This window comes from Squalius cephalus (assembly GCF_949319135.1).
Source record: "Squalius cephalus genome assembly, chromosome: 18".
NCBI classification, from domain to species: domain Eukaryota; kingdom Metazoa; phylum Chordata; class Actinopteri; order Cypriniformes; family Leuciscidae; genus Squalius; species Squalius cephalus.
Window position 1 is genome coordinate 17,889,290 of NC_137139.1, and position 12,965 is coordinate 17,902,254.

General features: G+C 36.7%; 1 protein-coding gene across 1 annotated transcript; it reads right to left on the reverse strand.

Annotated features, from left to right (window-relative positions):
* Positions 1-4,217: 4,217 nt before the first annotated feature.
* On the reverse strand, positions 4,218-7,639 carry hsd17b10 (hydroxysteroid (17-beta) dehydrogenase 10). Its single transcript, XM_079850298.1, has 6 exons — positions 7,561-7,639; positions 6,261-6,425; positions 5,974-6,138; positions 5,647-5,775; positions 4,993-5,101; positions 4,218-4,834 (listed from the first exon to the last, which is right to left on the reverse strand). The coding sequence occupies exons 1-6, from the start codon at positions 7,582-7,584 to the stop codon at positions 4,644-4,646; spliced, it is 783 nt and encodes a 260-aa protein (XP_079706424.1). The 5' UTR covers positions 7,585-7,639; the 3' UTR covers positions 4,218-4,643.
* Positions 7,640-12,965: the final 5,326 nt, after the last annotated feature.

Below are 12,965 nucleotides of genomic sequence, written 5' to 3' on the forward strand. Positions count from 1 at the left end.
AAGCAGGTTTAAAACTTGCCCCATTGAAGTCAATAGGGTGCAAATTTTAAAAAGAGGATAACACGGTGTAGGCAACACCGATTTTTGTCGTTGTTCTCTGTACTGACAGCACTCCAAATGTACAAAAAAATGAGCTCAGTGTTAAAATTGACCGGAGTTCTCCTTTAAGAAAGCATCTGATATCATAGTGCTATGGATATGTTTGCACCAGCTCTGCAATTCACCGGCATCATGTGGACAGGTGAGGTAAAAAAAAGTATATTAGAGACTATACAGATCTGACTATGAGATCTGACAGTTTGACTTTTCATGACACATTGACATTATAGTACAGAATAGCTTTTTGGGCATTATCCTGAACATTGTATAAGCATTCATTGTATTGAACAGAAGAGAGGCTTTTGAGAGCGCGTGTAAGTGTTACATTTAGATTTTCCAGGTAAAAGTGAGTCCTTCACATAAAAATCAGGAAGGACAACCTCGGAAGTCAAGGAAGGTCTCTTTTCATTAAGTTTCGTTACAAGCTGTTCACACATTAGTTCACAGCTGTTTTTGATTAACACATGGAAATTCTTAAATATAGCCCCTTTAAAAAAATCTTACCGACCCCAAAGTGTTTATATATTGCATGAAAAAAGGAATCTTATTTTTCTTAGATTTCTGAGCTCAATCTACCTCCAAATTCTCATTACCAAAATGCAGTCTCATTCTCAGTATTTTATTCTCATTAGTGTAATGTGAAAAAATAATGAATTATTATTTACATTTTTTGTTCTGGAAGCATTCTGGTAATAAAAGAGAAAGTAATCTGGATGTGTTGTCACTACAGAAAAAAAAACTCTTAAATATGCTTTATTTTCTTAAACATTTATGTTCTTTGATTCACCCAGTAACACTAATAAAGGCTAGTGATATCTCACTGCTATGCCAGTTTATGTTTTAACATATTTATGTTTTAGTAAAGAAAAGAGGTCGGTCTGACTGACCCAGATAAATGACAACCAGCTCACATTCTCTCCTCCTCTTTTCTGCATCTGTCCCCATCTCCAAAAGACTTCCAGCCTATATCCCTTGTATTTTCTTTGGAGCACTTCAAGGAGCACACAGCAGGCTAGACGTGACTTCATGGGGATCTACACTGATAAAATCAACTTCAAGCAATGTCTTTTCTATATCTTGGGGGATTTATAGAGACAGCTTGTTATCCAAATGATGCATGTACATGCTGTCAATGCACGTCTCTAAACACGATCAGGTCGTGGCGTGTTTGTGCAGTCTGCCCCCTAGAGGCTCACATTGTGTTCTGATTACACCCAAGCCCTCATATTTACACAGTCTGGAGGGAATGAATTGTCCTGAGCACATTAATAATGCATATTGATGAATCAGTCTAGTTAGTGTGCTCTTGAAACCTCTATGGTGATTCTGGGCAAAACCTTTGTTGCTTTGGGAACAAGCACCTCTGTCTTTAACCTTGTCTTCACACAGTCTCCGATGTTTGTCCTCTGTGGAAGGCAGCGCTCCAGTTAATAGTGAAAGTAATTTTCCTGACAGTGCAGAGATCAATGAGATGACAGCAAGTGTCCATCAAAGCTGTCCTAACTCACGGCCCCCTGATAGATGCACGAAATGATGGAGCAGATGCTGGGCAACACATCAGAGTGAAGTTGAGACAACACAGTGACACTCAATAACCATCACCCATGATTCAAACCACTCTCCATGTATGGCGTCCCTCAATCTGATGTTTGATCTAACATCTGTTTCACCACACACTTGAGCAAGTCTAGTGAAATGCTTGTTTGACTCATATCATATTCATATTTGGTACAGCTCATCAAAGGTGATCCTTCTTGCATTGTGCGTTACATATTGGTGTATAATGCAAGACTCTAGATTTTTATTCGTCACAGACAGTTAGATACACAATAAAACTGGCAGTGAATATCAACCTTGTGAGCTATTTAGACTGTGTATTAAATATATAAATAGTTTGCTATAGCTGAGATGTCTGTGTCCATTTGATTTCAAAGTGAATTTAACATTAGTTAACTATCTAGCTACGAACTACGACCTAACAATACTTCTACAGCATTTATCATTACATTAATACATTTTTTAAATCAAAAGTTGTATTTGTTAACATTAATTAATGCACTGTGAACTATGAACAATTATAACTTTTCTAATATTAACAAAAATTAGTAAAAGTTTTGAAAAATATATATTGCTCATTGTTAGTTAGCTAATGCATTTACTAATGTTAACAAATGCCCGTATTGTAAAGTGTTTCCAAAATAAAAACCAAGCAAAATATTAGTAGCCTATGTTAAGCATGATTTTAAAAAGTCAGAAAACAGAAATCATCCTTTAATATTCCAGAGCCAAATGAACCTTTACTCTAAAAATGCTGGGTTGTTTTTAACCCAACTTTGGGTCAAATATGGACAAACCCAAATGTTGGGTTAAAAATGTAATGTAAAAATTTAACCCAACGGCTGGGTTTGTCCATATCTGACCCAAAGTTGGGTTAAAACAACCAAGCATTTTTTAAAGAAAGTGTAATCATGTTAACATGCCCTGCGCAGTCTATAGCTTGTAGGATAGACTGAAATGAATAAGTCAGAGATTACAGTGGAACTGCCACCTTGTGGTCAGAAATCAATCAGCTGTATGTGTGTGTATGTGTTCTTGTAGCCTATATGGTTTACGAGAACACAGATGTGTATAATGACATGGGTACGGCATTAACGGTGTTGAAATTCGAAAACGCCAAAAGGTTTAGTAGGACTAGGAGGATGATAGAATATACAGTTTGTACAGTAAAAAAAACAAAAAAAAACATTACGACTATGGAGAGTCCCCGTAAAACACATATTTGTGTGTGTGTGTGCGTGCGTGTGTGTGTGTGTAAAGCAGATTTACGAACATCAATCTGGGCTTACTTTAATTATGCTCAATCTGTTCACTAAAGGATTTACCAGGACTTTTGTGCACAGCTGTCAATATTTTTCGGTTTTACTTTTTTTTTTGGATGGTGATTAGTCTTACATGCTGTTTAAGTAGCTGTAGCCTATATTTAAGTCACTAATGAATGTTTTACAAAAAAAATCCAGAGAAATCCACAAAAAATATAGCCTTTTATCTAATAAATATTATAGGCTACATGTATTTAGAATATTTTTGTCAAACAAAAATATTACAGATATTTTATTAATGCAATAAAGATCCATGACCCTGTGGCCTCATTTATAAAATGTTACGTAGAAACCATCCTACGTTTTTCAAATGTGCGTAAACCTACGTGTGATTTGCGTACGCCTCTCTTCCAGAAGGGAAAGTTACTAGTCGCTAATGATCTTGAAATCGAGCGCAGCTGAATGGTTTCCGATCTCCGCTTTGTAAACATCGCCTAATGAATGTCATTAACATATAAAAGAGCACCAGTCAACGACCAAATCCTTAACTTGAAAATGGCGAGCGGCAAGAAGTGAATAAATTCCCAAATACCTACAGTAGCCTACTCTGCCACATGGAAAAGTGCGTGCGTCTGCTCAGACCCTGACGTGAAGCTAAGCACTTTTCCACGGCAAATACCGTTTTGATAAATATGAACGTTGGCGTGGATTTCAGCTTTATAACTGAGGCCCCGTCACAGTATAGAAGATCATATGAAAAAGTCATATGAGCCTCCAGTCCTGATTAAGTCAAAACAAGCTCAATTCTGCCCTCTATTGGTCCAGTTATTCACTGTACTGTGATCTCTGACACAGTGATTGTAATTTATTCTTTTTTCAAAATGGAAATAAATAATTCTCCATTCAGAAAGGGTTTATTTTACAGCAAAGGACAAAAAAAAAATTGATGTGTTGTATAATATGTATCATATTATAGAGCAGTGGTTCTCAACCTTTTTGACTCAAAGGTCAAATTGTCCAACAAAATTTTCAAAAGCCTTTCAATAGGTGAAATATTTCCTGCAGTATTTCTGATATGATTATGACAGATATGGTTGTTTTTTTATGAAAAGAAACTGGGGAAACAAATAGAAACAAAAGTTATTGAGGGAACAATATTATATATATATTTCTTGATTTTAGTTTTAAGTTCTATTTATTAATAATATTAATTGCATGATTAATAATATATTAATTTGAATCATTTTAAGTCACGACGAGTCACATAACGTCAGTGTGGTGACAAATCCACTGTGTCTTATTGACCATCTTGCCTGTAGCTTTATTTTCGGTTCACTACAGTTGATCCATGAGCTTTTCTACAACAGCAAATATTCATTCATTAAAACATCCTGTTGTGCTTTAAATATTTTATTTTACACAAAAAGTTATGTTGATACAGAGACATTCAGTTTACATGACTACAACCTTATGATTGTATGAACACATTAGTCATTAGTTAGACCACAATCCCTCCGTGGCACATAAGTGCAGTCAGTATATAAATACCAGACAGACTTAAGAGTGTAAAAATCTACAAGATTTCCAAGGAAACAAAACAAAACATGGCAGCACTTTCACTCGGGTACAACGTATCCTGACTTTATGCTGTATCAGTTTCTTCAGCCACAGGGAAGTTTGGGCTATTTCAAAGAGAGTCTGTCCACTCTGTTCTCTTTTTTTACGTCAAGGTTGCATGCGAATGGCTCCGTCCAAGCGTATCACTTCGCCGTTGATCATGGGGTTTTCTGCTATTGCAGTCACAAGGTGTGCAAACTCAGCTGGATCTCCCAGACGTGACGGGAAGGGCACCTGCCTGGCCAGGAAGCTCTGCACTTTCTCAGGTAATCCTGCTAGAAGTGGTGTTGCGAACAGACCTATAGGGAAAGAAGAGGAAACATGGCAAAAGCATAGAGGATGTAATAGGAAAGGCAACAAAAAGGCATAATAATGAATGAACTGTGTTAAAAGTATAAGACTAACAGATGAGGACATCATTCTGTTTAGAGAAAATATGTGTTTCGGGGATACAGACCTGGAGCGATGGTGACCACGCGGATCCCCATTGGTGCAAGGTCTCGAGCAATAGGAAGTGTCATTCCCACAATCCCACCCTTAGAGGCGGAGTATGCAGCCTGACCCACCTTTAAAAAAAATCAACAAAACATGTAGTGCTGCAATGTTATACGTCTGTAAGGTTGACAAGAAGTTCAAAAGTAGGGGTCAGTAAGAAGTCTCATACTCACCAAAGCTACATTAATTTGATCAAAAGTACTGTAAAAACTGTAATATTTTGGAAATATATTAAAATAGAAAACTGTTATTTTAAATTGAAATTATGTTGTAAAATGTCATTTATTACTGTGATGCAAAGCTGAATTTATAGCATCATTACTCCAGTCTTCAGTGTCACATGATCCTTTAAATTCGAATATGCTGATTATTCTGATATGCATATTATCAGCGTTAAAAACTGTTGTACTGCTTAAAATTGTGGAAACACTGATAAAAAAAAAAAATTAGGATTCTTTGATGAAAAAAAGTTCACAAGAACAGCATTTATTTTAAATATAAATCTTCTGTACCAATATAAATGTATTTACTGTCACTTTTACTGTCCTTGCTGAAAAAATAAAATAAAAATCTTACAGACCCCAAACTTATGAACATTAGTGTATTGCTGTTATACCTGCCCATCATAAGCAGCAACACTGGCTGTGTTGACAATGCAGCCTCGGTGTCCATCTGCATCAGGCTCATTTTTTCCCATCTCCCCTACAGCCAGTCTGATCACATTAAAAGTCCCAGCGATGTTCACCTTTAATAGATTCAATTTATAATTCATGCAATAACATGGAAAAAAAAGACTGATGCTTTAGAGAAATTACAGAGATAAACTGTACAGTGACAAATGAAAGTTGCTTTGGGATATTTAGAGTAGTCATCAGCTGTAGAAGTGTATGATCCAGTGGCATGTATGAGTTTCAGGCAGCACTGTAAATACAGTGAGGCTTACAGTGATAACACGAGTGAAATCCTCCAGACTGTGGGGAAGGTCCTTTTTAAAGTTGTACGTTTTCACAGCCACAGCGATCCCAGCACAGTTCACCGCCAAGTCCACTTTGCCATACTTCTCCTTGGCTAAATCCACAGCCGACCTCACATCTGACTCCGATGTGACCTGAATTAAAAAACAAAAGCCAAATCAGAAGGAAAGAACATTTTCGAAATCTGCATAGTCTAAAAGAGCAAAAAGAGAGAGTGAACAATGCAAAAGGGTGGTTAATAATAGGTGTCACTCACGTCAGTTGGTGCAAATGCACATCGCTCCCCAAGAGCAGCAGCCAGATTGTGTCCATCTGAGCTGGGCAGATCCAGGATCACAGCGCTGGCCCCCTGACGGATGAGCCGCTCCACAGTCGCTCTCCCCAAACCAGAGGCCCCTCCTGTCACCAGACCCACCATACCCTGTCAAATCGTCAAAATGCCTGTTTTTGGGGTGTATCCTCTTAAGTGCAGTCTCAAATGAGTTAATAAGATTTAAATGAACGTAAAGAGCTGGGAGAAAATCGGATATGTGTCAGATCAGTGTCATGTGCGTCAAGTCTTAAAGTGACAGTGGCCTAATATACCTGCTGCAGTCTTGTGTCATTAATGTTAATTAAAGAACAGAAGAAAAGGAGAAGATAACTTGCTGCTCTTGACTGAATAAACATGGTTGCTTTAATAAGGATTTCTCTCTATATAATTATTTATACAGTGAAAATAATGCAGTGTTATTTTACACTTGATTACTCTATTCGATTACATTAGCATTTCTTACCTGGGTATCACTGTTAGACCTACCTAACAGGGGGAGGGGGAGGGGATGTGAAATGCTGGTGACATAACCATATTTAATTATTAAAATACAATGTTACATGTGTCAAAAACAACAATAACAATAACTTTTACTCATTTCATCCCCAAAAATAGAGAGAAATTCAGTAGCAGTATTGGTGTTGGTGATACTGGCCTTCATTCATAGTACCTAGTAGAAATCTGCCATTAAACAAATATGTAAAATATATATTTATGTTGTTTGTACATTAATTTGGAGATTCAATGAGAATTTTGCATTAAAATATAAAAAAATATATTACAAATTTAAATGTTAGGTGCCATTAATTACAGAAAAGAGTGCAATTAATTTCTTTAATTACAGACAGACGCAAGGGTAAGAAAGATACACAACCTGCTTGGTGATGTTTGAGTATACTACAAACACAATGCAGTCGTGGTTCAACAGTAATATACGGCAAAACAATGAGGTTTTGAGCACACAACACTGGAGTTTGAGGACTGATACAATAGAACAAAAAAGAGCAAAGCTGGATAATCGCCATTGTTTCAAATATGTACCTGCCTATCAGTCAAACTCAACTGCACAGAAGTTAGCAGTGAGGCTAGAACTTCAAAATACTGCGAAAAGATGTGAAATACAACCATACAACGACGCAAAAATTAACAAAGGTAGCAAAGCAACCTTGAAAATGTGAACTACAGGAAAGACGACATTTTTGAGACTGTACATTTCTGTTAATTCATTCAATTTCTCTCTCACCTTGACACTTCTAATGTTCGCCATATTCACACGCTGCAACTGCTTGGGTACCAGTGGTGACGTCAACGCGCGACGTAAGATCCCTTGCTTCAGACCAATCAGAAATACGGACACGACAACTCCCTTTAACGCGATTGGCTGCAGTTCATTTGATTGACATCTTCACAGGAAGTCTCGCGCCAGTCATTAATATTCTAAGTTCTCGGCGCATTTGATTCGGTAAAGGTAAGTCTGAAGACTCATATTTTGAAAATATATTTTGTAAGACCCATTTATTTGATGAATATTAAAAACGAAATCCAGTTCCAATAATTATAAATAATTACTGAGACGAAATGAGACACAATGAATGAGTCTATTCAGTTTACTTTTATAAATTACAGAAGTTGCACAAATAATCATAATAATAACATAAATAATCAAAATTGATACACAGATGTATGAGCTGACTGAACAATTACATAACCTAGTTATAGCATATTGGATAATGACGATAGAGCAGACTGATTTCTGACCACCAATTTACACCACTGTAACATTAAATAAAGACTCGACTGCATGAAATAAATTAAGACCTTCAGTTATTACCATCAATATTTTTATTTGGGGGTTAAAGTCACCATGAAATCAAAACTCACAATTCTTTTTATTTATTTATGGAATTGCAGTATTTATTATAAATGATTCATCCGTGCACATCGTTATTTTTTAAATTCATGTATCCTTGTAATCTTTATTCAAAATAACTTCCCCTCCCTCTTGCAGCATAATCTCTTCTCTTCTCTGATGATGTGTTTACCGGCGTGAGGGCAGGACAACCTGTCACTCACATGACATCACAGTGATAGCAAACCACAACCATCCAATCAACTACCCATAGACAAAATCAAGTCCTGCCCTTCATTTTTCACTTGGATATGCCCCGCCCCTGGAGCTCAGACTTCCAGACCCACTGAAAAAGTCCAAGTCCAGACTTCCAGAGGTCTGTCACAGTGGAAATCGAATCCCACGCCCGCCCAGGGTGCACATTAGGGAAGAAAAACTATCACAACTTCCGATTCATGCCAATTTTAAGATATTGTGAAGTTTGTGCAGTAAGACAATCACCAACTCTCCACAATTAACACTCTCAGAAGAAAGCACACAGTACAAAGATACGTAAATTCAGCTATCCACAAATGAAGGACCATCATTGGTGCATCTGATGTGAGGGAGCAGCTGTGAGAAAGACAGTAGGCTGTATAGTTATCTCCCAGATCTGGTGTGATCCCAAACTATACAAACTACTACCTCATTCCACAGCCCCCATGCAGCAGCCCCTCTGTCTGGTACCCTGCGGGAGGAGACAGGAGGCAGAAAGACATGTAAATTGCTTGTTTGTGCTATTTTTATTCTAAATTTAACGAACTATCTTTGCCACTGCTAATGTGATTTTCATAAATCCCACAGTGAAGGCTGTCATCATCATCCTTTAACCCCTAGCTCAAACATCCACACCATGGAGTGTGGGCAGACTTCTGGCATATTTCTTTTGAAACATGAGTCATGATATACCATGAACAACAAAGAGATTACACAAAATGGATCAGGATCTGGTGCTCCACAGCATTTGATGCAATAAATGTATTGCCACTTACATGTGCTTAGAGAGCAATGGCAAAAAATAATGAATACTGCTTATTAAATAATGTTATGCATTATAATATTATTATTATGCATTATATATTTTCATAATTGTATATTTCACTGTATGACTGCAACTCTGGTTATAATATGCATTATGCCCTGTATTAGTAAAGATAATGCAATTATAGCAGTGTCTAGATGTGTTAGGACTGGTCCTTGAGTGAAATTAAGCAATGAATCAACCCATATGGAAGAATTTAGTGCCACGTACAATACAGCATATACGCACATATACACAAAAATCTTGTACAGTAGTCATTATTAATGTGCATCCCTGCTGGAAAATCCAGCTAAAGCTGATAGCCAAATTTTGGAACATGGTAGCATGATGATCTGCTAGAATCAAACTGTCATGCTCCAAAGCAAACTCATCTACCATCTTAAACTGGATTTTCCAGCAGGGATGTGATTCCCACCCATGCACATTTCAAGAGAGCATCAAAATAAACTGCATGTAAACTGAATGTTAGAGGCGATGATGACTGTTCTGGTATACCGGTATTATTATTATTATTATTGCAAACCATCCATCCTAGCTCAGTACTTCTGTTTTAGTAATCAACAGCTGGCAGAGGCTTGATAATGCATGTCAATCTGGTGTTTGAATCACATCAGTGTTTGATCGGTTGAACAGTAGACTGTCTGGCCGCCAGATTAATTTTATCATGACAAGCAGAGACACGCGTGCGATTATCAGTGTCTTATCGAGAAAATTCAGCTTTGCAAATCAGATCGACACCCTAACTAGACTGACTTACCGCTTGAAATGGAGCATTTTGTCAGCTAATTTTTCAGTGAATATTGTAGATCTCCATGCATGATCTACTTTGCCTTTCACGTGATATTAAGATCATATACTCTGAATATTAGTAAAGCTATCAAATACGAAAAATGGCGGTTGCCTCACTAGTGCCCCCGGTTTGATAATCAATAAATTGCATGCTAGACAGGAAATGTGTCCATGCAAATGTAAGACAGATTGTAAATTGCTGCGCCCGTGTTCGCAGTGACTGCGGCAATGACAATTTAAAGAAGGAACGTGGTGTTTCGCTCACCTGAGATCGCGACTGTACATGATACCGCCATCTTACATCAGCAGAAGAGCAGAGTGAGACTCAGTAGCTGCAGGCGCGCAGATCTACCCCTGAGGTGACCTGCCCCTTGAGTGATGTGATGTGATCCGATCCGCCGTCCTCTCAGTTCACGATTAGGTCATTTAATGGACTACAAAGTGAGCAATTAACAACTAATGGTTGTCAAATGTCACAACTTGCACGAGAGTAAATGCTATTTTTTACCATTTCACGAGGAAGGTTGCTCTTCCATTTTGAAATGGTGATTTAGTCAAGTTAAAAGTAGCCTACATTTTAAACATTCTATCAGTGTTTAAATGTTAATAAATGGGACTTTCTCAAGCTAAATAAAAAAAAATAGTTTTCGAGTTATGCTGTTCTTTTTTTGTGCTCCAGGTCATGACATTACAAGATGTTTAGTAGAAAAGGAACATAAGCTAATATTTATACAAATCCAGTAATACATTTAATAAGGTCAAAAGATTTATAGCAAAAAGATTGCTACAAGGAATGTGTTCTCCATGCATATAGCACTAATAGCACTAATTTTCTCTCTATATCACTAATTTTATGTCTTCCAAAATTATAGCACTGGAGAAAAATAGCCTTCAGATTGTAATAGTTCATTGATTTCACGCGGTAGTGTCATAATATTGCACAATCTTGAAGATAAATTATAATTTTATTCATTTCAATACTTTTTAGTAATACATTTAGAAATTTTATAAGTAACACTTTACAATAATGCAAATGCACTTGATAAAAACAGTGACATTATCATCATTACTCCAGTCTTCAGTGTCACACGATCCTTCAGAAATCGTTCTAATTTGCTGATTTGGTGCTCAAGAAACATTTCTTATTATTATTATTATGTTGAAGAGTAAAGCTGCTTTAAAAATTTAAATCTTCATTTCCCCAAACTGCAGAACTGTAGTGCATAATAAATACTGTGATACCCAATTAACCAATGTTAACCACTTTAATCTAGTACGAGTGTTAACTTTTCATTTAGAACATGGCAGTATAGCAGCGGGTTCTTCTAGTACGGTGTCTTTAAAAAAAGAAGAAAAAAAAACGGCCAATGAAAACCCAAACTCCTTTTTACTAAAAGAATAAATTTTATTTCAGCACTGTAAGTCATTTCCCAACCATACAAACATGACTGCCAACTTTGACTTTCTCTCTCTCTCTCTTTCTTTGAGCCTTTTGGCTTTCTCCCCAATCCATTGTGAAATCAGACCACAACAGCAAGACAAATTAAAAAGAAAAGTTTCTTTCCAAAACAATCAGGTGCTTTCTTTATACTAAAAATAAGAAATTGTTAATAACGATCATAACCATAACAGCAATAATAATAATGAACTTTACCCTTCACTTCACAAGTTTTTTGGAGCTTTTGGAGATCTTGATGCATGCATCAATGCGATTGTGTTGATGAGCGGATCAGTTTTCCAAGAACAGACGACAGAATGTGTTGCCTACAAATGGATGTCTTGAGTTGACGTTGAGTCTTGGGGGCACATGCTATAAAGCAATGGGGACAAGATATAGAGGCTACTACATACTTCTAGAAAATGTAGGATGTCAGCGGGCCACTGTACACAACACATTGCTGTTATCAGACTAGGATTGAAACCTGACCACACCAGTGGTCCTGTGGAGTGAAGGGCTACAGAGCCAGGATACAGGGGAAACAGTTATAAAGCAAGAGTCAGATCTGAGGTCCAGACACAAATCTACAGGAATGCACAGGCAAAACTCTTTACCAAAATAGCTGTGTGTGTGTGTGTGTGTGCACACATGTGTGCATGGTTACAGTATGCGTTCACACTTAACCTATCCATGACTACATTGAAGCTACATTTTTCAGAGGGACAACACATGTGCATGGGAGCTGAAGTGTTCTAGGGTTAATCGCTAAGCTCCACTTGAGAGGAAAAAAGAAATCTTTATTTTAGCAATGAAACTGGACGATACAAGATTTAGCCACTTTTCACCAAAAAGATGTAAACATCACATTTTTCTTCATTTAGAATCGGATTACGGACCCCTTTACGTACTCTAATATCTCAATTACTGAAAACACGTAGCTGTATAATCATATATACAGGATCCAGAAAGAGAATCAAGACTGTTAACTATATACTGGAAAAGTAGTTTCCAGAAATTTACTTTGGTTGAAAATTAATGTTGCACAGATGTATATTAGTCTGCTTTGTGTGCAAGGAAGCAAAATTAGATTTACTCAAAATAATTCAGCTTTTACATGTAACAATTTTAAAGAGACTGAAAAATCAATGCTTAAAACAAAGTAATGGGTTATTTTACGCAAGTGACAATTACATCATGATGGTGAAGTGGTTTGAAACGATATTATACAAAATAGAGGTGAGGAAAATTGCAATCATTACACTTGAAAAATATCTAGTTATCTCCGCTAAGCAAATTTTAATACTAAATGTAGCAACGGTCAAAGGAGTAGCTGTTGTAATAATAATTTTTTTTTTAAGTAAGAAAAACACAATTTCACAACTGAAAGAAACCAAAAATGGTAAGGTTAAATTTCTCAGTTCACTGTTGAAAATGTTACCAACTCTCGTCTAAGATTACTTACAGACAGATTATTAGACTAATTATAAAAGT